Source organism: Nyctibius grandis, chromosome 17, assembly GCF_013368605.1.
Source record: "Nyctibius grandis isolate bNycGra1 chromosome 17, bNycGra1.pri, whole genome shotgun sequence".
Classification (NCBI taxonomy): Eukaryota; Metazoa; Chordata; class Aves; order Nyctibiiformes; family Nyctibiidae; genus Nyctibius; species Nyctibius grandis.
Window position 1 is genome coordinate 897,939 of NC_090674.1, and position 26,724 is coordinate 924,662.

A 26,724-nucleotide genomic window follows, 5' to 3' on the forward strand; every position below is an offset into this window, starting at 1 on the left:
CGCAAGGTTTGCATTTAAAAACTGGGTGAAACTGGCAGCCCGGAGCATTTATTAATCTTAGCGTGGGGTTATCACTGGAGGAACGCTGTGGCCGTGCACGTCAGGCACAAGGAGGTGAGTCAGTCTGAAGCCTAATGGAGGTGCTCTACCTGCAAAGTTGAGGTTTTTAAGTCCACATGAAAAGGGAATTCTGTTTTCCAAGTGAATTATCACTTGCAAACCATTACAAAGACAAACTAGAAGCAGAAAACCCCAACAACCCCCCCTCCCATTGCTGAATGCTGCTTTTGTCCTTATTCCCTTGCTTCTCACCTGAAGGTTAGCACCCAGAAACCACGGTAGCGCAGGGGAACTGGGCAGAAAGCTCCCCGAAACGGGCTTTGTGACCCCGAAAGGCAGCAGACCGAGCCCCTGGCCTGAGCAGACGTTGCCACAGGGCTACAGACAGTCCCTGCAACAGAAAGGTGCAGAAGAGACCTGCAGTAACGCTTTTGTAGCTGTGGTAAAACACGTACAACCCCAAAACAGAAGTCACAGGGTCCTCCCCAGCCGTCTGTCCCCAGGGAGGACGGGGACATCATTTCTAATACCACACGGAGCTGAAAGGCAGCAAAGCCGGTGCTTCATTGCAGCAGCCGCTTTGGGTGCGACACAAAACCACCCCTGGTCAGCTGCGGTGTCCTGCAGCGCGGGCACCAGCCTGGCACTATCAGTAGCGTAGGTTAATTTATTGAACACCAACAATCTTTTTTGAAAGACTAATAGTTTTTCCCCAGGGACCTAAAAAAATTGAAGACAGCTGATCAATAGAGCTGTGTGACAGAAATAAAGAGCATGACTGACAGTTTGCTGTTCAAGAGCAGGATGTCTGCGGTCCAGAGGACGGAGAGCTGACATGTGACAGGCAGTCAGAGGTGGAGGAGAAGGTGTTTAGGGAGAGCAAAACCTAAAGCTGGCGCTTGAGCACTCAGGGGAACAATTAAAAAGAGAAGAATGTGCGTGATATGAGCGGAGAGTTCATCAGTGCATAGAAAGGAAAGCTCTTAGAAGGTGCCATCAGCCATACCCCACCCACGGGGGCTGACATGCTCGTTACCAGTAATTTCTAACTGGTGTTATCAGAGCCCAGCACCCCGAGCCACGGGGCTGGGCAAGGACCAGCGAGCAGCGACCAGAAGAAACATCTCCAGTGCTGGTGGAGCAGCCCCACGCTCCCCTGGCTCTCAGCACGAGGTCAGAGCGCAGCGAGAGCAGGTTTGGCTGTCAGGCTCCAGCAGCCCCAGCGTGACAGCAGACGCGGCCAGTCACAGCAGGGACAGGAGCCTGTCACCACCCCAAGAGGCTTCCAGGCAGCAGCCTGGGCTCCCCAACGCCTGCCTCCAGAGGCAAGTGATGGTTGAGCCAAACCCAGGCACACGCACGGCTGCTGGGGAGAGGCTCTGCATTTCCAACCCAGCTGAGAACCTCCATTTTCCCCCGGTTTTCCCTCAACTTCCCTTCCCACACACTACATGCAAGACACCAGCAACTCTTCCGGTGACTCGCTTGTAAAGACACCCCGTGTTGTAAGAAGTCAAGAGCAGCGATGCTCTGCACATCTCCAGTGACAAGATTTGGGTTTTGTTTTGGTTTTTTTTTTTCTTTTTTAGCACCCTCCCATCACCTCAGTTCTGCAACAGCCATATTCCAGCAGGGACACGGCCCAGCTGCTCCAGCAAACAGCTCCTGGGAACACCCTGGGCTGACACCAAGCACCTCCCAGAGCCTTCCCACCCACTCACAGCAGGGATTAATTACTTCTTAATTTTTTTTTTTTCCTACTTAAACTTTTTTTGTGTTTTACCCCAACAGCCTGTACGCTTAACAAATAAAGCAGTCATTTTTTCCCCCAACCTTTCATGAACACTTAACTTAAATGCTTTCATTCAAAAGTGGGTTTAAAACAACCAAGCACACAAGGTAATTCTTTAAGACCTTTATTAACAGATGCTTGCAGTTTGACTTGAAAAAAAATCAGGCGTATTACTTCATACAAATTAAAAATGAGCTTCTTAAAAATCTCAGCTTGACCAGATATGAAACAATTTAAAAACCTTTAAAGGTATATTGAGAAAAAACTGACTTTTAAAAAACGTGTTTATCGTTTCCAAAAGGAGACTTCTTTAGGTAAAAATAATAAAAACCCCATGCTGCATAGATAATGCAGATAGTTCTAGTAGTCTGGTCAACAGCAAAAAGCAAGCACTTAAGGTCTTCAGTTCCAATTCTTTTGTTCATTTCTTATTGCTGGAATTTCATTTTCTTTTCTTCTTCATTTCTTAAGTCTTTTCTTTGATGACTAAACTGAAAAAGAGAAAAAAAAAAAAAAAGGATGATCAGGCAGGTGTCAGAGGCTTACACAGGTGTCCTGTCCACCACACTCCCACCGTCACCGACCAAAACAGCCGTCTTCCACGCAAAGGGAACGCAAAGGGCTCCAGAAAGAGAAGACATTAAATTTAAAGACAAAGGAATCCCGCCTACACCTCTCCCCTCACTGGCCTCCAGCTTCAGCCCGCTTCGTGACAGCCTCCTGGGGAGAGCTGCTCCCGCTGGGCTCTGCAGACACACACAGCTCAGCGCTGCAGGACCAGGGCTGGCAAAGCCCGTCAGCCCCTGGGAAGGCACGAGGACAACTGCAGACTTCAGAAGACGGCTGAAGAGCAGATTTCTACCTGCGCCTAACAGGCAGCATGGCTTCAGCAAGCCGCTGCCCAGACCACAGAAGCCACAATTTATATTCTCCAATACTATCAAGTGTCATCTTGGCGTTCCCCTGAAGCCGGTGATATTAAGAATTCATCCAGCTTGTGTTAACCACTAAGATGACCGCCAGGATAGAACAAGGGTTCACATAAAGCGCACGGAAAACACCTCAGCAAGGCCTGAAGAGGTGTTAAGTAATCCACTTGCACGACACATCCAGCAGCACTCCAGCCCCCGAGGAATGAGTCCCTGAGCTCTCGTGGCTGCTGCCGACACCAAGCTACTCTCCACACCCAACTCCTGCATTCCCTGTTCGTCCCAGTCAAGTGACCATTCCTTACAACTCCCAGCAGAGCCTAAATGCATCTTTCCACTTGCCTGCCCTCCAGGCAAAGAGCGATGAGTGAGACACAACAAGAATGGGATATGAGCGCTGGCAAGAGAGGAAACACAGAAAGAGAGAGGACAAACACACAAGGAAGGTGCCAGGGAAAAGCAGAACAAGCAGAAAGAGTCCTGGCAATGAAAATATTCCCAATTTAGCAAAACTGTCCATCAGAAGACAGCACCAAACAAGCACCAAACCACAGCCAGTTTCCCCTGCAATGAAAACGTTTTAACATCAACCTTCACGCGATGCTCCCAAGCAGCCAGCCACGCCAGCACCGCAGCGCTCCAGCCGCACACACCTGGATGCTCCATAAAAGGGACCGTCTCTACCAGTTTTTCCAGCACTTTTTTGTTTAGATAAAAGCCTCCTACTGAAGACGCTCCTGCAAATTCTGTGTCAACTTTCTAGAAATTAATGCCTAGAGGTCTTAATGCTCTTCACTGCCCCGTTGGGGCCAAGCGATACAAGTTCAGGCACTTACAGAGCTGAGTAAATCCCAGTGCCCGTTTCTCCGAGCTACTTTCAAGTCACTACACCAGCACCGCTGGAATTACTATTTCTGGGTGGACGAAGGCTGCCGCAAGCCTGAACTACTGGGCACAGCCAAGATTTTAAGATTACTAGTATTCTAGGCAGTGACTCCATCAATGAAAATTAAAGCCTGGTAACTGAGTCCTCCCAAGTAGTCGGCATTTGTACAGCAGTTTGGTTCTGCAGACATTACTGAGCATGCTCACAAGTGCAGCCGGGTTGGTTACAACACGCAGGAGCAAGAATAGTCCAAACCTCGTACGGCAGAAATTAAAGCATCAAAAGAAAAAAAAGTCAGCCATGGACTCGTATTCTCAAGAACCTCCGGACACGCACCCGGATGATGGTAGAGATGGTAAGCCGGTATTTACTCAGCCCCGCCCTGCTCGGCCTCGGGAGTGGACGTGTTCTCAGCTGGTGGTTCGGCTGTCTTCGTCTCTTTGCCATCTTGTGGTTTAGGGTTCTCTGGGCGTCTGCGTCGGTAGTTGAAGTTACGACGGTACCGACGTTGAGGTGGCTGCTGACTTTGGGTCTCGTCCCCTTGGTTCTCTTTATCTTCTTCGTTCCCATCCTCTCTAGGCTGTCTTTGACGAGGAGGACCCCTGAAAGTCAAGCTAGGCTTTAACAATGCAGCATCTGACCTTCGCCATGTTCTGTCTCTGTTGCTAAAAGGCAAGGTTAAAAAAAAGCAAGCTGATCTGCAGCATACCTGCGAAACCGTGGTCTATAACCTCGATACATGTTCTGCCTGACTGGTCTGCCTTGATCTCCTGCACCCTGGCTGTCAGCACCCTGGAAGACATTAGGCAACAAACCATCTCAGCCACATGCAAAAGCTTATTAACACCACAACTAGTCAAGCCCTAAAGACGGCTGTAAGGGGCTGTCAGGTTAAGGCCGAGGCATGCAACAAGGTGGGCAGCGGTCCGAGGGCACCAGAGTACGCACCATTCGGATTTGTGTTTCTTCCAGTTAGTCAACTAGGAAGTTAACACAAATTTGAACATACTCTGTTTTTTTAAAAGCTGTAACATTAAGACCTTCAAGCTGATCAACATCCGCTCCAATGTTTCATCTTATTGCCAAACCATACCAAAACCATCTGGAGTATCTACAAAAAGCGGCAAAAAGCTGCGTCCCATCACCCTGCTCCAAAGCAATCAAGCCAGTGCAGCACCACACTCGAAGCAAACGTTACCTCCACTATCTCTCCCTGCACGGGAGGGTTGGAATATTGTGGTCGACGCCCGTAGGGCCTACGCATATAGTAAGGTGGGTACCGCCGCCTGCGATAGGGACGGCGTTGCTGGGCTTGACCTTCTGGTATGTTCTCTGCTCCTTCGTTCTTTTCCCCACTCTCACTATTCTGGTAGTTTTGCTGGTAGTTGCGTGGAGGACCCCTACGACGTGGATATCGTCTGTAATGGTTACGGTCTGCTGCGTATTTACTGCCTTGCACCGGAACTCCACCAGGACCTGTAACATTAGCTGCCTCCGCACCCTAAAGAGCAGGAACAGAGTCAGGTAGGTGAACAGTCAGCATCAAATCAGATACACCATAATATTATTCAGTACTGAGCAACGATTTACATCCACATTGTAAAGCAATGACAAACCATTCATCTCCTTGGATGTCATCAGGCATCAACTCAAACCACAGGCACCACACCAAAGCCTGCAGACCAAGTTTTCCATGCATACTCTAACACTCGAGAGACGTGTTTACCTTTTCTCCTTCAACCACATCAAACTCCACGGTCTCTCCATCTCCTACGCTGCGGAGGTACTTCCTGGGGTTATTCTTCTTTATGGCAGTCTAACAAGATAATATTGTGGAATTACATTTACAGGCACAGCGTGAAAATACTACTTAGCATATCTGAAGACTTTTGTTTGTTTGTTTGTGGTGGTTTTTTTTTTTTGTTTTTTGTTTTTTGTTTTTTGTTTTTTTTTTTTTAAGATTAAGGAATTTGATTATTTAGTATCTTAGGAGGAAGACCTGCACTCCTGAAAAAGCAATTAGAACACCATGAAAATCCAGGAAGCCATAAAAATTTACCTGTATTACTATAGTTCTGGCCCATCTGCAATGTGTAACAGCTGACTAGAAACATCTGTCAACATGCTGCCTGCTAGCTGAAAAAGCAGTTTGAAAACAAACACGCACACACCCCCACAACACACACTGGCCATACTATTCCTAACCAGAGTTTAGCATTAAACACCCCTGTAGTATTTACACATTCCTCAGAAGTATAATGCACTGATATATAAGCCTTTCCAATCACACACTCAGATCTCCAGCCCTCTACCATTCCCCACACCACCGCAGCGTGCAGTAGCCTACATGCAGATGAGGCTGTCCCAAGCTACAGAAACACGTCGATGGCCAGAAATGAAGAGATTTCTTTCTCTGAGGCTTCCAATACCATCGCTTCAGCCACGGTATTTACCAATTAATCACAAATCCATTCTAGCCGTGTATTATACACCAAGGATTAGCCCTTCCAAGGCGTCAGCACCAGACAAGCCTTTGTACTGGTGTCTGCCTGTTAAATGACGTTACTAGAAAACATCGAATTTTCTGTGCTATTCAGCAGTGGATTAAATTTTTGACTGATGAGTTAATACTCAATATGCACCACTCTCAGCCACGTTCTGCTTATCAAACACTTTAACTGAACAGTAATACAAGTGTAGCAACTTTACAAAAAATACCAGCAACAGAATTTACCTAGGATTTTTCCCTACATGGAACAAAAATCTATGGAAAAACAAGCCCACAAGGTCTCAGCCTATAAAGCAGTGATTTTGGGGAAACACAGGAAACCTTACCACAACAGCAACTGGGTGTAACAGCTCTTCATGACACTCAAGCTTGGTAATGGGGATGGGAAAAAGCATACACAGCTCTAACTCCTAAAACAAGCTGATTTCTTTCCGATTAGACCCCCTAAAACTGGTTTATCATGAAAATTATTACATTAAAACAAATCACAGCCAAACTGCGCTTTTAGGAACACAGACAGTAGTTACTTGACAAGTCCTGAAATCTGACATTAAGTCAAGGTCACTTACAGGTTACCCTACTTGCAAATTGAGTAATAAAGTCTGAAAGCTTTCCTTCAGGGTATATATTCCTGTCTCTGTACACAGAACCACAGCAGAGCCGCTCGGTCCTTTCTCCACTGCCCATTACAGAATAACCTTTTATAAATAAATGCCTCTACATTTTAATAGCAGGTAATTCAGACATAGCACAAGCAAGAAGCTGAGAGCTGGCAAATCAAACTCATCTCAAAACACTTTCCAGGGGTTACTTTTTCCTCCCTTTGTTTACAACATCAGCAGTGTATCCCTAACTCAAAACAAAAGAACAATCCAGGGACTCCTAAATGCCAGAAGTAAACCATGCTCCACTAAGAACTCTTTGTGGGCTGCTTCACAACAAGGGATCCTGAGACAGAAAGGGTAAAAACACAGAGCTGATCACACAGACTTACAAGTCAGACACAGAGGACTAAACTAATGCCAACCTGCTCCATGAAATAAACCACAGCTGCAGTGCGCAGTCTCACTCTGGTCTAGTTTCCAGAGGTTTACATGCTCCCCAGAAATAATATTTAAGTGTGCATATCTGTTTAATTGAAAAAGTATCTATTAAAATGTTTTCAGGCTTTCATTGAAAGCCTGGAGCTGTAAATTCCATAAAAGCTTTGCCTAAAAAAAAAAAAGAAAAAGAAAAATCTTCACTGGCACTTCATCCCTATTACAGCCCAATTAATTTCTCTCCCTGCTGTAAGCTTTTCATTTAACTTGATTTCCATATGCTTATTAACAACTATATGAATCCACAAGGCAACTTAACTGGACTTCAAACAGTTATCCTCCAGTCAGAGCATACCTGCAGACAGTGCAATTTTCATCGCTATACAGTATCAGCCTGCTCAACCCCACGTATCTCATGTCGACTGTATGTGGATATGCAAAACCCTCAACTGCAAGCAGGCTCTACTTGCAATCCAATAGTGAGAAACAGTTGTTTGTGTTCAAGTAACAGTTCTTGGAAAATGCGAGGCTTTCACAACTTCAATCCTACTGACGTAGGTCACGCACAGCAAGTTTCAGAGAGGTAACATGTTTCAGATCTTACCTGATGGACAAACACATCTTCCTTGGTGTCATTCCTGCAAGACAACAGGAAATGGGAATTCATGTATGAAATGCACAGGAAATTAGCCCAGTTTAAAAATTCAGTTGTATGGGGTGGGGACAAAACAGCCAACAGTCAAGACAACTACCTTTCAGCATCAGCCTTGCTCCTCAACAACCTACCCTCAACTAGTCCCCTACTAGCCTGCTGCTTGAAGTAAAGAGATCGTCAGGCAGTCCACGCAGGTTCAGAGCACAGGCTGAAGTCCAGTAAGCTGCATGTGAAAGCATTCTTCCTCCCTCCTGCACACCCCTCTGCCCTTCATGTCCCACCAATGGAGATGTTTGAAGAAGAAAGAGCACCTGACAGTGACCAGTCAATCATTTCTGGTAGTGCTCTGTGTGGGAGATGGGCTGTCGCAATTGTAGCAGGCTCTGATATCGCCACTCAAGCCTCGTGTGATCTCTCCAGAGTTAAATCCTCCCAGCCTCCATGTTTCCTTCCTTTAAGAAGCAACACCCCTAGCTGACCACTGAAAGCAGTAGGGTTAGTCAAGCTGCATTTGTGAGCACAGAGAGGGAAGAGCTTGGGTTTCTCCACTCACAAGAAACAGAAAACAGCTCAAGTCTGTGCCTACAAGAATCCAAAAGCATCCTTCAGCGTGATCATGATACAGTTTCCACAATTACCGTGCTGGACAATGACAATACTGTACCAGGTGAAGTCAGTAAAGTTTCTGCACTGCAACTAAATAAGAGGCACAGCTGAAACACCTTCTGCACCGGTTTGAGAGCTGTAGGTGCCGTTTCCATCACTCATAACAAACTTACAGCCCTACATCCAAGCTCGCATCGTACCAACTGAACCTCGCTGCGGTATTAGTTTCATTAGTCTGTGGAACGGTTTGAATCAATAGCAAAGTGGCTTTTATTTCCTAGAATGACTGGTTAAAGACAACGCAAAGCAAGCTTGTGTGAAAGTGTGCTCAGCACTGGAGAGCTTACAGGTAAGGGTGACAGAATAAAGAGGTTTTTTTTAAGATAAAGCCAAGTGTTCCTCACCACTGGCTTTAAAACACAAGGATGACAACTAAGACTTTTCCAAAAATTCAATCCAAGCTATGGCTATTCAGTCAGACAGCACCAGTAAAAATAAGTCACCTTGTTTCCTCACAGAATCGATGCCTACAAGCCTCAAAGATGACCGGAAAAAGGTAGTCAAAAGGCAACAAAGCAGAGCCAGTCTGATCATCATGAGGCAGCTTATCTCCAAGGCCTTGCGATGCAGCATCCAGAAACCTTTGCAGAGCCTGAGCCTAAATACTTTCTTCTTCGCAATGCAAAACCTCTTACAGATGCTCCAAAAGCTGAAAACCTTCAGAAGAGCCCAGTAACAGGTTTTCAGTTAAAAAAAAAAAAAAATGCTTAGCACCTTCCTTCACACTCAACTGAAAAATGGTGGTAGGAAGTGCTCATCAGCTGTGCTCTGCAAGTGTGGATGCTCTACGCTCTTGCCCAAGTTTGATTTTGGACAACCACACCAGGTGCTTGTTTGTAAAGTCCTTTTGAAAACACAGTTTCCCATTAAGGACATTGGAGTTTTAGATCGACAAACGACTGGGTTACACAGATACAGCTCAAGGTGTACACACGGTTAGTTAAAAAATATACTGGTGAATTTTGAAGCTCAGTGCCTGCCACATGACTCCTGATGGTGCTTTCCAGCAAGCACATCTTGAAGCAGCAAGCCTGCTGTCAGATTGGATGGTGTAACAGTAATAGCGATCACTTTCTCAAAGAAAACTTGAAATGGTACAAGAGAAACCCCCATTCTGAGGGCCTAACAAGCCCCTTAGCTTATCTTTGCATTGAACGATTCCCCCCTCCTTTAAAAATAAAAAAACCCCACAGGAATCAGACAAGCAGACAGACTAAGAAAACACCACTGTTAAGTCCAGCAGACCACTAAATACAAAGCCAGATATCGATGTGCAGCTCCAATTATGGTAAGAGGACCAAGCCAGTGGCCTGCACATCCATTTCTTATTTTGACATCTGTGAGAAACAACGGACAGACACTCAGAATTCAAACTAGTCTTTCAGAACAGAAATGCACTTTTAACATGAACAGAACACAGGAAATACTTGAAGTGAATGCTCACCTACATCAAAGCTAAATCGTAGTTCCAAAGCTACTCTGAGCTGCCAGCAGACCCGGCTGAAGCAAAGCCAAGCAAGGGCAGCAGCTCCCACAAACTCTCCCTTGCAGCCAGAGGTGCCAGAGTGGAGGCCATGTCCTCCAGTTCGGTTCTCAGGCTGCGCTCTCATCCCTTGCTAACATGAGATCACGCTGGGTTTCTCGTTAAAAACGGCAACCTCGGGGATTAAAAGCTGCCAAATGAAGAACCGAGGAAGCCACGCGGACATCTTAACTAGCTGCTGTTGCTTCCTTGCCTGACTCACATCACTGAGCGCTTCCACCACTGAGGGAAACAGGAAAAAAGCCTTCCCTAGAGGTAGAGTTTGTGGCCTATGACTTTAGCGTCTCTGGCTTTTGTAAACGCATATAAAGCTTACAACACCCACGACTATACGACACTGAACATGAAAATCTACGTGAGGAATGGAAACTTGGTAGAGTCGGGGTCAAAATTTTCAAGTTGCAGACACAGAACCCATGAAGGAGCTTGGCAGACACTTCAGATTGGGTCATAAGGTAACAAACGCTTAAAAAAAAGCAATATTTAAAACAAACCTAAAGAAAAGGTCCAATAAAAGCACCAGTATCTACACTTCAACTGCTTTGCAGAGCAATTCCAGGACTCCTCTACTACTGGCTAGCTGCACCAATATGCCAAGCTGAAATATTTACACAACTCTTTCAGCATTCCAGTTTTTCTTTAAAATCAACTACTGTCACAGAGAATTTTCTAGGCACTTGTTTCTTCAGACCCTTTTCCACACTACCGTCTTGTGATAGAAAAGAAATCTGAATTTTGCTCATCTCCCTGTACACTTAGGGTTTCCCCAAGAGAATGTGCTTTTAACTACCCAGCACTCAGGCTTGCATCAATGTGACTGAACTTGACGCAGGAGTTTAAACACATAAGTGTGTGTGTGTGCTAAAAGCCAGCAGACTTTTATGCCCTTAAGAGTAAAAAAGAAAACCCAAAACCCAAGCAAGCATCAAAAAATAATCTAAGAAATATTGCCATGAAAATAAATTCACTACGAGAGCAAGGCCCTTGCTGAGATGAAAAAAGCCAACCTGCTAAAAAGCGACGGGCAGAGGATCCTGGGGTGGTGGTAGGGCACAGCTTGCCACTTTCTTCTGCCCAGTGGCTCCCAGCAGCGTGACAGAGGTGCCAAAGGCGCTGCCCCACAGCCAGCAGCCACCCGCCCCGCTCCCGCCACCACCCGGCCCCCACAAGCACCCTCGATCGCGGCTCCAACACCCGCCAGGCCCCAGCACAGGCCACCCCCGCCCCTAGCCCCCTTCCCGCCGCTCCCCGGGGCGCGGCCGCCGGGCCCTCACCTGTTGATGAAGCCGTAACCGTTCCTCACGTTGAACCATTTCACCGTTCCCAAAACCTTCGTTGCTGAGGAAAAAAGGGGGGTGGGGAGAGAGCGGGGAGACGCGGCGGCGTCAGGGCGGCACGTGGCGGGGCGGCGCACACAAAGGCCCCGCGTGGCGGACATTTTGAGCCGCCCCGCCCCCACCCGCCGACACGCGGGGCCCGGCGGCGCGCGCGGAGCGGGGGGGGGCGCCAATGGCCGCCGCGAGCGCGGGCGAGGGGGCGCGCACGCCGGGACGGAGGATGAGGCGGCGGCGCGCACCGCCCCTCAGTGAGGGGGAACCTCGCGCCGCCCCTCATCGATGGCGGGGGGGGCGGGTTTGCGCGCCACCGCCCAGGCCTCGCAACAGCCGCGGACCACCCCCCAGCCCCCCCCCCGCTCTCACCGATGACCTTCTTGTCCCCGCCGGCGGGAGGCGCCGCCGAGGCCAGGCCGCTGCCTCCGGTCCCGGTCCCGCCGTTAGGCTTGGAGTCGGCGGGGGCGGTGGGGGCCGCCACGGGGGCGGCGGGCGGCTGGGTCTCGGCCTCGCTGCTCATGGCGGCGGCTGTTCGGTGCGGACGGTGGTGTTGACTGGCTGCTTGCGCCGCCTCCCGCGGGGTGATGGTGACTGAGGCCGGCCGGGGGGGGGGGGGGGCTGCTCCCTGCTCCGGGCTCGCTGAGCTCCGCTCTCCGCTCCCGATACCGATCGAACTGGCCACAATGGCGGCTCTCACCGGCTAGCCACCTCGCGCGCCCCGCCCGCTCAACACGCTATTGGTCGCTCGAACCGACCGTTAAGAGCCCAGCGAGCCCATTGGCTTTTCCCCGCCCGGCCACCGCCCCTCCCCAACGCCTACTGCCAACGCCTCCCCAACGGCGCCTGCCGTTCCCCGACGGCGGCTGCCGTCCCTCAGCTCCGCGCGCCCATTGGCTGCTCCGCCCGCGCCTGCCGGGCTCGCTGCTCTCACCGCTCTCCCCGCCCCCGCTCCCCCATTGGCCGCCGCTCCCGCCCACAGCGGGCCCCGCCCACAGCGGAACAGCCCGCGGCCGCTCCGGCCCCGCCCGCCCCGGTACCGCCCGGTTCCTCCCGCCGGGGCCTGGCGCTCCCCGTTCACCCGCCCGAGCGGCCGCCCCTGCCCCCGACCCCATGGCTGGGGGCAGCCCCCGCGGAGAAAGATGTAATTAAGGGCCGCGACCGCAGCGCCACCGGCCCCCGGGGACACGGCTGCTGCGGGGAGGGCTGCGCTGGGCGGAATGGACGGGCCCGAGGGCCGCTGGCGGTGCCGGCAGCGGGGTGGAGGCCTGACACCCACCCCGGGGAGCGGGCGGCCTGGTCAACCCCCGCAGGGCGCAGGCCGCACGCAGAGGCCCCGAGCCCTGTGCCAGCCCCCCGGTGAGGAGGGGAAAGGGTCTGGGCTTCACCTATGCAAATGTGGGACCCGGCTGAGGCGCTCCTCGAGCCCCTCCGCGCTGCAGGCACACGGCACTGGGCTCTGCTCCCTCTCCTTGTGCTTGCCTTGCTCCCCAAGGAGCTCCTCGGGTTGCATCTGCCTAGGTAGTTACTCAAGATAAATGCCTCCTAATTGAGCCATTTAAGAGGCAGGCTGTAGCCCCGGGTCAGAGGTCTCCTAAAGGGCTTGTCTTTAATTAGCCTTTTCCTAAGCATCCCATCCTTCCCTTCCCAGTGGAGCTTCTCTGCAAGAGGGGTGGGGGGAGACAGTGTGGGGCAGCTCCCCTTACCCTGAGCCCTTCTCCCCACCCAGGCAATCTGGAAAGCATCACCGGTAGGTTTTTTTTATCTCGATTGAGCTTTTCTCTAATGACCACCTTTCATCTCCTCTTTGCCTCCATCCCCTGTCTTCACCTCACAGCGTTTCAGAGAGATCCAAGAAGACCTCTGCTGGTTTCCCCAGAGGGAAGGTCCAAGGGAAACCCAGCGTTCTTGTCTACCAAGTTATTTTCCTTGGGCACTTGAAAAATGTGGATGTTGGCCACAGATTCACAACCCTGCCCTTGGCTACGTGATTCCTCCCACACAAGAGGAGGAATCACATAGCCACCAGCAACCACCAAGAAGGTCTCTGTGAGCTGATCCATCACTCCACCATCTTTGCGACCAACATGCATCCCCTTGGGATCAGCCCCTACACCACCACACACAAATTACTGTTGATTTCCCCGTCCTAGTGTGAAAAACAGAAGCCAGGGACCCAGTTCCCCACATTACATCATGGCCAGGTGAGGGGCTCAGACAAGGCCAAGGTCAACCCACCACAACAACCGACACAGGTTTACAGACATAGGTCTTTTCAAGCTATCTTGTTAACTTTTCCATGAGATCTCAAACTCAGCTAACAAAGGAAAGAACTTTAAAACAATAATACAATCCCACAAGGGATCTGCATCAGCATCGTGACCTTGAAACCAGAACAATACCAAAACTGGATGATGCTCAGTAAGTCCATTGAAAAATAACTCTTAAAATATAATGGCAAATAGGGAATCCACCATGCAAGAGACCCTAGAGGGAGAAAATTGGGGTGAAAACATCAAATCTTGGTGATGAAGCCTCTGAGAACATCAGGGCCATCCACCTACAGAAAAAAATGTAGGCCACCCACGAGCTAACAACATCTTTTTGGGGGGTAACACTGTGGGCCCCAGAGGCTGATCCTCAGATGAATAAAGAGGCAATCAGAAACACTGTCTTCAGTTGCAGCATCCACAGCTGGAGGAAGATGCTGGAGCTCAGAGAGAGAAGATCCATCTCCCCCACAGCAGGAGATCCCAAGACTTGCTACATGCAACATAACTGATGGGAGACTTCATTACAAGGGAATTAAACCCAAAAATGTGGTATTTGAGAAAACTTCCAGCCAGCAGATAAGGAACAGCAAGATACCTAAGCTGGAGAGCTGAAACACTGCACATTCAGCGTCGAAGAGAAAGCTAACGGGATATAATTAGCCATTGGAACAATTTTCAAAGAGGTTGTAATGGATTTGCTGCTGTTAATTAATTTGGGGATGCCCTGTGACCCCTGCTATGTGGGAAGTGAGACTAGCTGATCGCAGTGACATAAACACATCAGGCTGAGAAAGTGCTGCTGAGCCTGGACCCAGAAATAAGCTGGTTTCCCTGGTGGAAAAGTACAGTGAATTTGGGTACCCGCAGCCAGAACTGCAAACCTCAGCGCTTCAGCTGGCAGGCAGAGCTCCCCCGAGCCGTCTGGAGCCAAGCTCCTGCCTAAACCCCATTGGGAAGGGGCATCTGGACACATTTCCTGAGCAGGACCAGCAGCTGAGTTTCTCTCTTTTTGGTCACCTCTATCTCACAGCTGTCACCTGGGTCCATTTTTCTCCTCCCTATTGGGAATCTTCAACCCTCATCTCACAGGAAAAAGCCCTCTGCAGTCTTTTTGGGGCTGGAGAGGAAAGGGATGGCGTGCTTTGTGTTTCTTTCATCCCCTGATGTTCTGCAGGTACAAGAAGGTGAGATGCCTCAGGCTGGAGAGAAGTGACCACGAGTGTCCTCGGCAGCCATGCAATCCCAGGAATGGAGACCTGGAAATCCTGAGAGCCAGAGCCTGCACCAAGGACTTTAAATAGCCATGAGATTAAAAGAGCACACCACAGCACGCCTGCAGGATCTGTCCTCCAGTACGTCAGCACCTGCTGTCTAGCACTGGGTAACGCACAAGCTAAGCGTGCGGACTGCACCTCCCAAAGACGGCCCCACACAATACACTCCTGCTGCCCAAGGAGTGATGGGACTTACCGGATGGGATGAAGCACCTGCACGTGACAGAACAGACTTTGTCCCAACCCCTTTACGTCTGCTGAATGAGAAATCTCACGCTGTAGCCCAGCCCCCATGAGGGGTACTTTATAGCCCCCCAGCAGGTAGGTGACTTCGCAAACCGATTCTGGGAGAAGAAAGTCAGTTTTTCCACCAACCTGCAGCCTCATCTGTGCTCTTTGTAACCACGCAAGATAAGGAACCCCAATTTCTACTCCTCCAGCATAATCATTCTCTGCTTCCCAGACCAAAGCCCTGCCCTAACACCCTTGCAGCACCCAGGTAAATTCCTGTAACACCCATGGCACATAGCAGCCCCATGGCCTAGCACCGCAATGTGCCAGGGGAGGTTTTACAAAAGCTCATTTACAACATAACTCAGCAAACTCACAGTGATGGAAATCTTTGTACCTTACCAATTTCTTGTGCATCAATGAGGCTGCACGTAGAAAGGTTCTGGAGATTCCCCAAGAACCTCTCTGCCACGCAGCCTTATTTACCTGCCGAGTAAAGGAGCTGGTGTAGCACGGCACTGCCATGCTCTGCCATGCTCCTTTCACCCCTTCTTTCCCATTTTCAAATGCCCAGCAGCAATGCCCCTCAATACCACGCACAGTAAATGCTCCCTACTGAACCAGCTAGGGATAACGCATGTTGCTGAGCCCGCTATAACCCTTCTCACCTGAAGAATCCGTTCCCAAGCATGTTAACTGATGCGCACTACATACATATTCGACAAAAGTCTTTATTCACATTTCAAAATGTAAAAAAAAAAAAAAAAAAAAGATGGATGCCAATTATTAAATAATTTCAGAAGAATGTCAAGAGCGCAGATCTGGCCTGTGGAGAGGACTGGGGCAGTGGGGGTACTGGCTGGAGTTGGAACTGCATGGAGCCCACACAGGCCTAATGAGCAGCAAAGGAGCACTGAAACGAAGGAAAAACAGGTCTGAAATGCTGGACAGCCATTCCCAACTCATCCTACAACAGCAGGACTGTGCAGCGACACTGGGTGCCCCTATAGTGATTTTCAAGTGTGTGCTACTTGCTGCATGCACTAGCTCACGTCAGCCCTGAGCTAGAGAACTCAGGAGTCCTCCTGGGTCTCCATCTGCATCTGCATCTACCTCCGAACTTAAAACCAACAGTGCCTGTTTCCCCTGGCTGATTTTAAAGGACCTTGACAAAAAACTGATTTAGCCGTCTGAAGTTGGGCAAGACAAATGCCATTCTTGTCTACAGGCAGCTGAGAGGCAGCAGGGTGCAGAAAGGCAGTTCGTAAGACCTGGCTGGGAAGTAAGCAAGGTGGCACCAGCCTCGTACCTAGAAACAAAAAGCTTCCAGCCTCAAGTTGGATGTTGGCCAGAGATCATGTACTCCAAACAAAAATAATTGACAAGTCTGGGCCTGAGGACAACCCTAAAGGGAACCTGACCCATCAACACTGGTCTGCCCGTCTGCAAGAAAGCCTAATAACAAGGTTGTCCCTATCTTCAAAAGCCTATAAATGCCACCAGAAGTACCAGGGAAATGAAAGAATGATTACATTCCCTGTTGTCACTTCATCAAAGAGGAGGAGCTCCTGAGAGTCTGAAGAACTGCAGATCTCAGACTTTTTAATGGAAGTGGGGATGCGTCCTCGTGGGCAATTCCAGATGTCTTTGGAAATCATTGAATGGAAGGCCAAAAATGGTGGGGATTTGCTTTTGTCAGTGCCTGCCTGCCGAAATTTGAAAAAATCAGCAACCAAAAGGCTACTACAGCAGATTTTTGACAAACTGCAGCCTGACACATTGAAATCTGGAGAGATTTCTTTAAATGCTTGTGTTTTTTATGGTGAAATGGGTGGACAAATGGGAACAGAACATTGTACGTTAGCCTGAGCTCTGTCTTGACCTATTGCTTCAAGCAACACGAAGTCTGAATAATAGTAAATGCTGGAACCATCTCCCTTCAGATGAGGACAGGGGTATTTTTTGAAGTTAAAGTTAAGACTAGGTATCATGAGAACTCCTTGGCCCCTTCGCAGTCTTATGGCTATACTGAGCAACAAGGCTCAAGTCCTCTCTTTCACCTCTTCTTTGCTTGATCCCTGCCTGCCCCACACATGGACGCTCTGCTTTCTGTAGCAACAGGAAAGTTCACCGACCTGCAGGTCAAAGGGAAGCCCCCCATCCCCAGACTGCCTGGGTAACACCACCTGGATTCCTGCGGCAGTTCCCTTTCAGCCACTGGTTTCTAAAGCCAAGGCTTCAAGGCAGCCTAACCCCATCCAAGGCAGAGCTCCCCCAAGCCCATCTTCACTGCAGCTGCAAGATCTTATCACTCCAGCGCTGCCTTTGGTGCTAGCGTGGCTCGGAGGGAAGCCAGCTCAGGGCGTCGAGCTGGGAAAAAACTAACGCTTAGAGAGGCATTTTCTGGGGTTTCGCTGAGCTGAGTCGGCTCTCTGCAGACCCAAATGAATGTGAAAAGAAGTCAAGAGAAAAGTAAGGAGCAGAGCAGCTCATGGTTCAATTGCACTGGGTGCCTGTGAAGACTGAGACTTACCACATTTCTGGTTCATTGCTTTACATTTCCCCACACTGAGAGATCACAACTGGCAGCTTGGGTTTGTTATTTGGACCCGTAGGCACATTCTGGGGACAAACAAATCGATAATGTTAAATGTTAGAAAAGCACAGCAAATCCAGTGAGTGACAGGTACCTGAAGACTGGTTAAGAGGTGTCTGTGCCACACCAGGAACAGGGAATTCTAGACACAGCTCTGAGTAACACAGAAGCACCGTCCTGCATGTTGGCACCGGCCATAAGCCAGTGAACTCCCTCTCTGCGCAGAGGTTTGGGATACAGACCAGACCCCGATCCTTTGAATGGGAGGGAAGGAAAAGAGCAAAAGCTGGAGAGCTCCTCCTGAGATACAGCAGGCATCATGTCACTTGAGGCTGCACTGGCTTCCATCTTTCAAGTTACTAATTACAGCTGCAACAAGCAAAGCAAACTTGCATTTGTACAGAAGGAGAATCCAAAGAAGGGACAGTACAAAGCAACCCTCCTTCAGAACCTCTCGTTCTGCTGGACTCACCTGCTCTTTCATCAGTCTCTTCCTTATTTCCTTGAATTTGTCCCTCAGTGCAGTGATGCACAAAGCAGGCACACCACATCCCTTCCATCAGTGCTTGTGGCAAAGAGGGCTAGCAACACATGGACTGTATCATGCCATACAGCTCCTTGCACGCGACCTTTTCTCAATACCTAACAGCTGTCAGCTCTGTTAGCACCCCGCTTTTTGGATTCACTGACGGCAGAGGCCCTTGTGCACACTATCCCATGCGTGTGCCGTGAAGTCGGCACCGTCTGCCTCAAAGAACACACTACTGTTTGTTAAAGCTACTCACTATCCTGCCCTGACACCCAGTCACAACGTTGGTAGCGACCACCCCCCCACTCAGCATATTCCTCTTCAGCTCCTGGAAGCCCCTCAGAAGATTTGTTTAATTTTTCTTACTAAACATGCTGATCACGGATCAGCAGAACTGATGATTTAGCACCCACTGAATAATCCCAGGCAATGGCACAGAAGTGATCTGCTTTACTCTTGTCTGAGTTGCTGATGGAACAGCTTTTCCATTCAGCTTCCTGAACAAATGCAAAGCATTGCAAATAAAGCCACAAGAATACAATCCCCGCTCAAAGACTAACCAGCAGCCACGAGAGCGTAACATTTCTAAAGTCAATCTATATGACAGCCTTTGCCTCAACAGATTTCCTCCTATTTTATAATGATGACAACCGATAATACCAGTTATCAACACTGGTATTCCCTGGTATCCTGTAAACAGACAGCGGGAGAGAACAGGACAACCCTTGTTAATCCTCTACATGACCTTCCAACAGGGACATTCACAGAGAAAGAGGCGAATTCAACTTACTTCAATTTTTCTCATGACCAACAGCCCATCGACAATTTTACCTAGAATGAGAAAATGTATCCATTTCAATATGGCCGGTTTTCACCTTTGCTCCCCCCGAACTCATCACAGGTACATGCATTTTTGCTCCTCCTGAAAAGCCTTGTGCAGCGTATAGCTATTGGGCACTTCAGGGTTTGTTACTGATCTCTAAACTGATAAAGGAAACAATTCCTCTTCAGACATTTTCCATATTCAGAACAGATGAAGTGCATTTTCCCATTGCAGTGGTGGCACAGGTAGAAATCTAGGTTTTGAGACCTACCGCCACCAGCTGTGCTAAAATACAGTATGAACTACCTCTCTATCAACACAACCTTTGTCATGATGCAAGAACGGCAAGGAATGGTATCAGTGTTACTTGGAGGAAGTAGTAAGTAGGACCATCAGCTTAAAGGCTGGCCTTGAAATCCTACAGCTGTGGCAGTACATGAAAAGTGAGCAGATGTGGTTTCATGGAATTACTATCTAAAAACTCTGCTGAAAGCTCAGTCCTGCTCTCTGACAGTGGAGAAGAAAGGTATCCCTTCACTTATCTGTCTGTCCCTTCTGCACTGGCACAAGAATTTATGTAGTAACACCATACACCGGTCAAGGAACTGGTCTAGATTAAAGCTAACCTGTGAAAAAAAAAGTTTCGTTTCAACAGTGATGCATCTTAGTATGTGGCTGCACAGATACCTCTGCTGGCACAAGCGAGGGGGGAAGAACAAGCTGTCCGTGGCTGTTTATTTTAGCAGCTGTGCCACAGGCAGTGTCCGTGAGCAGGTACGCCAGGCCTCCGCTGCAGGGACTCACCGAACACCACGTGTTTTCCATCCAGCCAGTCACACTTGGAGCACGTAATGAAAAACTGACAGCCGTTGGTGCTTGGGCCACTGTTTGCCTGAGGAGTTGAGAATGGCAAACTATGAAAAGTGTACAAATTAGGATTTCCCAAAACAGAAGGCAGACGCATCTCACATAGGAAAGAGCTGTTGCTCTAAACCTAGCCTAGCTTATTTTTAGCTTACTGCTACACAAACCAAAGGAAGGAAGATACACATCTGCAGGAGAGTACCCTGTGCTGGACGTGGCACACCACCAAATCTGGTTGTGCCAGCACACACAAGAGCCTCATCACCCACTCTTTATTATACATCTATGAAGGCACGTTCAGCACAAGACTCTGCTGAAATCTGGGCTCTAGAGCATGCTCCTGAAAAAAGGCTAAAATTTTTGGGGATGAGTACTTACTGCTGCAGTACTGTCCTGCGGAAAACTGAAAGCCAGGCACCAGGTCAGAAAAAAAGAAGCTGATTTCTGCTATTTGGAAGGTTTCATCAGAATAAAAGAAACCCAGGTGTTCGTTCTGATGATCAGGATGAAAGAGGTAACGATCATATTGGCACAGGGTTCACAGGAACGGTGTCACGCAGATGTGAAACTTCATTCACACCCAAGCACAACACTCAGAGCATTTGCGCTCTGCTAAGAAAACACCTCTGCAACGCTTAAGTCTGTTTCAGTTTTCCAAAGCTCTTTTGACAACCAGGAGGTACTAAAGCACATTTCTGTGCTGACAAGTGAAACTAGGCAAGTTTTGCGGCTGCAGGACTGCACAGGACACGATCACATTGGATCTTGTACTCATTGCTAGCCAGGTTCGGAAGGATCCAGCTGGGATGGACCACGGTTTGGCCCAGCAGAGCAACTCCAGAGCTGTGCCACTTTAACAAAAAGCTGGTCATACCAGCATGGGATCCTTTCTCCCTCACCTCAGTACACCGTTGGCTTAGCTGTGTCATGACACCTCTTTTGGGGGCATGTTTTGGACTGGATGAATAACTAATCCAAATGATGAATGCCCAAAGCAAGTGGTTTTAAGGGCAGGGCAACTGAAGGAGCTGGAGAAGAAGCCACTGCGGGCACGAACACTGAAGCACTGGCTCCGCTTGCTTTCTACTGCAAAAGCCAGTCTGTTGTTCCTACTAGAAAACGTGCAATGGTTGCAGTTTTTCCTACAACGTTGAACAGGAAGCGTATGTTAGAAAAGACACCATGGTAACGCTGCTATTGCTTCCAAACTCCCAAATCTCTTTGTTTCATCCTTGCTGAGGTCAGTGTTTGATAACAGTATCAGGGAAGGAAAAACACCACCACTTGCTACTGTACGGAAACGGTAAGAATCAAGCTCTTCTGAAAGCTCATCAAACAAAGCTTGCCCCAGCACTCCAACAGGGAAAAAAGAAAGGATGCTGCAGGATCCGGACTTTTCTGCTACTCAACACATTAACCCGCGAGTAGCCTTCTGATGAGTAGCGACAAAGCAGGTCTTTCAGACCTTGTAGCTAATGGTGGGGATTTCTAATCTGGCAAAGAATGTCTACACTTAGGAAGAGAGCACCGAGAAAGTACCGAAAGCTTTTTAGTCTTGTAATGGCATTATTTTATACTCACCATAGAGAGCAGCCCAGGAGCAGAGTGTTTCAGCTTGAAGTTTTCATCTGCAAAAGGACCCCTATATATACTGGCTACTCCAGTGCCATCTCCCTGTGCGAGAGAGGTGCCCAGTGAGCCACAGCATTTGTTCTCTAGCAATTGCTAAATTTAAAATCCCCAAGCAAAAGGACAGGGTTAAACTCAGCCCCAAACAGATGCTGTACTGCCTTTTACGTACACCAGCAGTTTCATTTCTGGAAAGGATTAGCCACTGCTTTCTAACTACACACTCCATCATTTGCCACCCCAATGTTGGCAGAAACCCACGGAGATGGCAAGGATTCAGTCCAAACCTCCCCGAGTGAGACAGAGGCGCCAGATTGCTTGCTATGGCCCACTCGGACTTCGTAGGGAAAAGGGAGGGGACACAGAAGTACGGGCTGGTGTGACAAGGAAAGCACAAGTGTTGTGTGGAAAAAGTTGGCTGATGACATGCTTACTTACTTCACCTTCTTTACTGGGACTTTACTGGAAACAGGGAAGTCATCTCTGTTCAGCAAGGACAGTTTCTAAAAGATGGAGTTGCTAATTTTTGCTGTATTTTCTCCCAAGTCGAGACATCTTGTACTTAACTACAAGCCCTAGCACTCAGATTTCAAGACGCTTATAAACTAAAGCCCGTAACAGCTGCACATTGCAAACCTGGACTGCTCACAAGTTCCAAACTTTGCAGAAGCCTGACACATGGTCTACGTAAGACACGTAACTTGTGGGACTGCTGAAAGGCCACCCTGCCCTTTGGTCCAGCGCTGCAGACACTCTCCTCTATGATGCCTAAAGGACTGAGCAGGGACCCTTCAACAGAACAGCCTTAAAGATGCTGCAGCGAGGAACCCTCCAGAGGAAGCTGCAGAAGCAATGCTTACAGGTACCTCTGGCACGGTCAGTTGAATTTACTATTCTGACAGTAATTTCTCTTTCTGTGTTGATTTGCGTGTTGATTTTCCCTTTCTCTGTCGCTTCAGCCCCATTTCTTCTGCCTTGCTGTCTCCCTTCATTGCCTTTCTACTTAACACAGACATTCTTTATTAGGCTAAGCTTAACACGAAAATAAGATGCCACTAATATACCACGTGCAGCTCCGCTTGCCTACCCCTTGCTTCTTTTCCTCCTGTTCTCTGTGGTTTACTTAAACTCTCAGCCCCGAGACAGCGACATAGACCCTATCTTAGTGGTTGGTGTGACCGTTCTTGTTCCCAAGTGGCTTTGGAATAAGTGTAATTTATAAATGACAAATACTGCTGCAATCTGTAATGCTTGTTGAGCTTCAGTGGAAGTAATAAAGCCCACCGGGACATTTGAGCAGCACCACAACTAGTGACTACCTAAAGGTCCGGTGCGGCCGAGCCACCCGCTGTGTGGTCACTTCTCTCAGGGACTTTCAGGCAACCAAATTTTATAAATTTTGTATTAAAAAACCTTTATCACCCCCCCTCAGACTTTGAAACTCTTTCAGAAATGAAAGAATTTTACTGGGTCCTAGGACAGGGAAGAGACCCTGCGGTCCTCCAGCCTTCCCCATATACTCTGCTTCTCCCCAAGTCAGAGCATGACCACCACTGCGGGCACAACATCTTTCCTATTTTGAGACAATGCACTCACAAAAGTTAAGTTTTCATTTAAACTATCTCTTGCACTAGATACTTGGTTCTGTACTTAGGGTGTCTCTCCACAAAGCTAATAGAAATTCACAGGGTTTCTTGTTTGGGGGGACAGGAGAAGGGGGAAGGACAACAGGGTAAAAAAAAAAATCTTTGCAAGTTTGAAAAGCCTCTGGCTGTGCTGCCATGCTTTCTTTAGAGAGGAAATATTTTGGGAAGGAGAAGGTGTGTTCACCAAGGGCTCCAGGTTTGTTTTCAAGTACATTATACTCTGTGGCAGCAAGATGGCAGCAACGCTATGAGGAAACCTCCAGTTACTACTGGGTACCTCAAAAGAGACCCACCAGATCCCATAAATCAGCACGGACCCCTGGAAACAGCTGCATGTTGTACCATGGAGGAAAAGTACAAAAAGAATACAGAAGTACATACGTTTACAAAGTCACCTCCTTGGATCATGAAATCCTTTATTACCCTAAAGAAGCAAAACAATCCTTAGTTCTCACCACACAAATGTCTCAAGAAGCTTAACGTGTGGCAAAAAGGAGTTACAAGGAAAGTTATCAGGGTCTCCAAATGCTACAGTCTAAAACCTACAACAAACAGTAACTACTGGTTGCTATACGGTAATTTGGGACCCACTGCTGTCCGACCAGGGATAGTCATTAGGTGACAGATGCCAGAAAACGATCTCTGACCTGGCACAGCAGGAATGGGGGATCCCTCCCAGTGACCCCAGTACACATCAGACAGCACCCCAAAGCCCCAAAAGCTACAGAAGGACCATATTAGCCATGACCTACAAATGCCTCTCAGACCAATAATGCCTCGAGGCAGGTCTCAAAACCACAACGAGCTCAGACTGCTACTGAAGTGCCCAGACAAAAGCAGGCAAATTACCTGTGGAAAGTGCTTCCTTTATAACCTATAGGGACACCATCTTTCCTGCAAGGAAACAAAAAGGGAAATCATTGCAACTTACTGGATATCCCAAGACAAAACCCTCCCAGGAATTCAGAGTCCCAAAGGGCTGCCCTGTACCTTAGTACCTGCCTTGATCTACAACCAGACACCCACCTGCTGGGGCCTGGCTCTCAGTGGGTGCTGTCAGAGGCCAAGGGAAACCTCGAGCGGGCTCTACACAGGGAACGCTTCCCTACAACATCCACCCCATCGTCTTAACGAGACCCCACTGCCATTTGCAGCACGAGAAGGCAGGATTTGCAGGCGGGGCTTTTTAGGGCAACCTGAGCACCAACAAAGACACGCCCAAAAGGGAAGGTGTGCCATGACCGCCACCGACTGAGCCCATCACAACTGCCTCAGAGCAGACTTCTCTAACTCTTTCATTTTGTACTGGCACAGGAAAGAAAACTTCCATGTGAGCCTTCTTCTTACTCACCCAGCCCTGCTTCTCCGAGCACGCTACTTACAAGGACACTGTAAGCCACTTACCTGAATTCGCCCGTACAAAACTGCCTGGAAAACAAGGAAGAGCAGAGCGTGAGCCACACGTGAACTCCGAGGACACAGAGGGCTGCGTTCAGCGAACGCGCGCTGACTGTTGCGCAGGACTTTCCTTATGCATCGGGGATATCCCCAATGAAATGGGAACAGGCAGCAACTCCTCCCCGCTCCCGTTCCCGAACAGACTTCTGTGCTTTCTGCAGTTGAGGAGGTCACATATGTAACAGCTAGGCTGTAAGAGACTGAACGTGGAGCAGGCACCGTGTCTCACGGAGAACAGGGTCTATTCGTTTCTCCCGTGGCAACGGGATGTCCAAGCGGTACATCCTTCAGCAGCAGCAGAGCGCTCGAACGTGACGTTAAGGTACTGCCTTTTACAAACGCACCGAGCGTACGAGAAGCTCCGCAGAGAGGGAGCAGAGAGGGACGGGAGCCCTTCACCTTCCAGCCAGATGGGCTCCCCTGAGGGATCAGGATGCATGCTGCACAGTCACAGCTCTCGGGGAACAGAGAGAGGAGCAAAGCAGGCGCAGCAGTTCTGGGGGGCACGTACTTACTCTGCCACCACGGACATTCCTGCACCCTGAAGCCTTTAACAAAGCCTTTGCAGCCCGGCTCCAGGCTGAGCTGCAGGAACACCGGCCGTGGGAACGCCGGCTGCTCCTTACCTGAAGTTCTCCGCCGTTTTGGGTACCACGTCGGCGAACAGCTCGATCTTCATGCGGCCGACCTCCTGGGGAGACGCTGGCCACATCAGCCTTCTGGGCCCCGCTAACACACACCCCAGCCGCCCCACCTCAGCACCCGGGCAACTCCCACAAGTTCAGCCTCCTGCCGCACCCCCAGCCCTGCAAGCCCCCTCCTGAGGCAGCCCTGCTCCCCTACACCCGCCCCTGCAGCACTGCTGCCAGCCCTTTCCAACGCGCCCCTGGAACCCTACAGCCCCCGACGCTCCCCTGCAACTCCCTCCCGCTGCCTCCCTCCGAGCGCTCTCAGCCGCACCGCCGCGACACCCACGACGACTCCTTGGACCCCCCGCCCGCGGGGCACCCCCACCAGCCCCCTTTGCGCTCCTACACCCCCCGTTAACCCCTCCCCGCAGGCCCCCCGCCCTGCTCCCCCCTCCGCAGCACCACCGCGAGCCCTCCCCGCTCCCCGCCCCGGCTGCACCCCCGCACGCCCCCCTCTCCGCTGCCCCCCTCCCACCGCCCCCTCCCTCCCGCTGCACCCCCACAGGCCCCTCCCGGAGCAGCCCCCGGCCTCCGCCGCGCAGCGCCGGGGCCGGGGCCGGGGCGGCGGCAGCACCCTCGCCCACCTGCCCGCCGATGGCGACATCGAAGAAGACCACGGGGTTGTTGGGGTTGGCCGCCAGCACCGCCATGGAGGCCGCTCTCCCGGAAGCGGAAGCGGCACCGGAAGCGGAAGCGGCAGGGGGCGGGTGGCGGGGCCGGGCCTTCCCTCAGCTGCTCGCGGCAGGAAGGCGGCGGTCCCGGCTTGGCAAAGGAAGCAGGGATTTGAGTATCCTTAGCTGAACTACCTTCATTATGCTACTAAAAATCACACCCACAGGCCAAAAAGACCCTTGCCCAGGTGAAGACCCTTCCCCTGAGCATGCGTAGGTTGTATAAGAATGACTGAGCATTTATATTAATTGTAATCAGATATATGAACCAATGAAAAGTGTGGTATGCAAACAGAAGGATGATTTGGGCCCCCCAACAGAAGAAGGACACGGAGCTGTTGGAGCGAGTCCAGAGGAGGCCACGAAGATGCTCAGAGGGCTGGAGCCCCTCTGCTCTGGAGACAGGCTGGGAGAGCTGGGGCTGTTCAGCCTGGAGAAGAGAAGGCTCCGGGGAGACCTTCTAGCACCTTCCAGTGCCTGAAGGGGCTAAGGAAAGCTGGAGAGCAATTTTTTACAAGGGCATGGAGTGACAGGACAGTCACATGACAGTGACAGTCCTGACGAGCCTGCATGGCTCCAAGGACTCTCGAGCTAGCAAAACGCTGACCTCTGTGCTTGTCCTGGCAGGCAAGA

General features: G+C 49.8%; 2 protein-coding genes across 4 annotated transcripts; both read right to left on the reverse strand.

Moving 5' to 3' along the window:
• Positions 1-1,960: 1,960 nt before the first annotated feature.
• On the reverse strand, positions 1,961-12,078 carry YBX1 (Y-box binding protein 1). 3 transcript variants are annotated; one of them, XM_068414593.1, is made up of 8 exons: positions 11,781-12,078; positions 11,355-11,418; positions 7,821-7,854; positions 5,394-5,483; positions 4,866-5,168; positions 4,377-4,459; positions 4,004-4,281; positions 1,961-2,338 (listed from the first exon to the last, which is right to left on the reverse strand). In XM_068414593.1, the coding sequence occupies exons 1-7, from the start codon at positions 11,929-11,931 to the stop codon at positions 4,035-4,037; spliced, it is 972 nt and encodes a 323-aa protein (XP_068270694.1). In that variant the 5' UTR covers positions 11,932-12,078; the 3' UTR covers positions 1,961-2,338; positions 4,004-4,034. The 3 variants fall into 3 exon arrangements, with proteins under 3 accessions (XP_068270694.1, XP_068270693.1, XP_068270695.1); XM_068414592.1 differs by having other exon boundaries at positions 1,961-2,343; XM_068414594.1 differs by having other exon boundaries at positions 1,961-2,343; positions 4,004-4,269; positions 11,781-12,077.
• A 3,885-nt stretch (positions 12,079-15,963) lies between these two features.
• On the reverse strand, positions 15,964-26,089 carry PPIH (peptidylprolyl isomerase H). The gene is made up of 10 exons (XM_068414601.1): positions 26,005-26,089; positions 25,358-25,422; positions 24,678-24,701; positions 24,123-24,167; positions 23,655-23,697; positions 21,580-21,672; positions 19,939-20,026; positions 19,102-19,142; positions 17,720-17,808; positions 15,964-16,099 (listed from the first exon to the last, which is right to left on the reverse strand). The coding sequence occupies exons 1-9, from the start codon at positions 26,068-26,070 to the stop codon at positions 17,740-17,742; spliced, it is 534 nt and encodes a 177-aa protein (XP_068270702.1). The 5' UTR covers positions 26,071-26,089; the 3' UTR covers positions 15,964-16,099; positions 17,720-17,739.
• Positions 26,090-26,724: the final 635 nt, after the last annotated feature.

Bases quoted from the DNA above. Each gene is read 5' to 3' on its own strand.
- YBX1 (XM_068414593.1), bottom strand. From the start codon at position 11,931: ATGAGCAGCGAGGCCGAGACCCAGCCGCCCGCCGCCCCCGTGGCGGCC. The intron at 11,419-11,780 runs GTGAGAGCGGGG...TTTTTTCCTCAG, and splicing joins CGGGGACAAGAAGGTCATCG to CAACGAAGGTTTTGGGAACG. The intron at 7,855-11,354 runs GTGAGGGCCCGG...GTTGTCTTGCAG, and splicing joins GGTTACGGCTTCATCAACAG to GAATGACACCAAGGAAGATG.
- PPIH (XM_068414601.1), bottom strand. From the start codon at position 26,070: ATGGCGGTGCTGGCGGCCAACCCCAACAACCCCGTGGTCTTCTTCGAT. The intron at 20,027-21,579 runs GTGAGTATAAAA...TCAACTCCTCAG, and splicing joins CTCCTGGGCTGCTCTCTATG to GCAAACAGTGGCCCAAGCAC. The intron at 17,809-19,101 runs GTAAGTTGAATT...GTTTGTCCCCAG, and splicing joins TGGTCATGAGAAAAATTGAA to AATGTGCCTACGGGTCCAAA.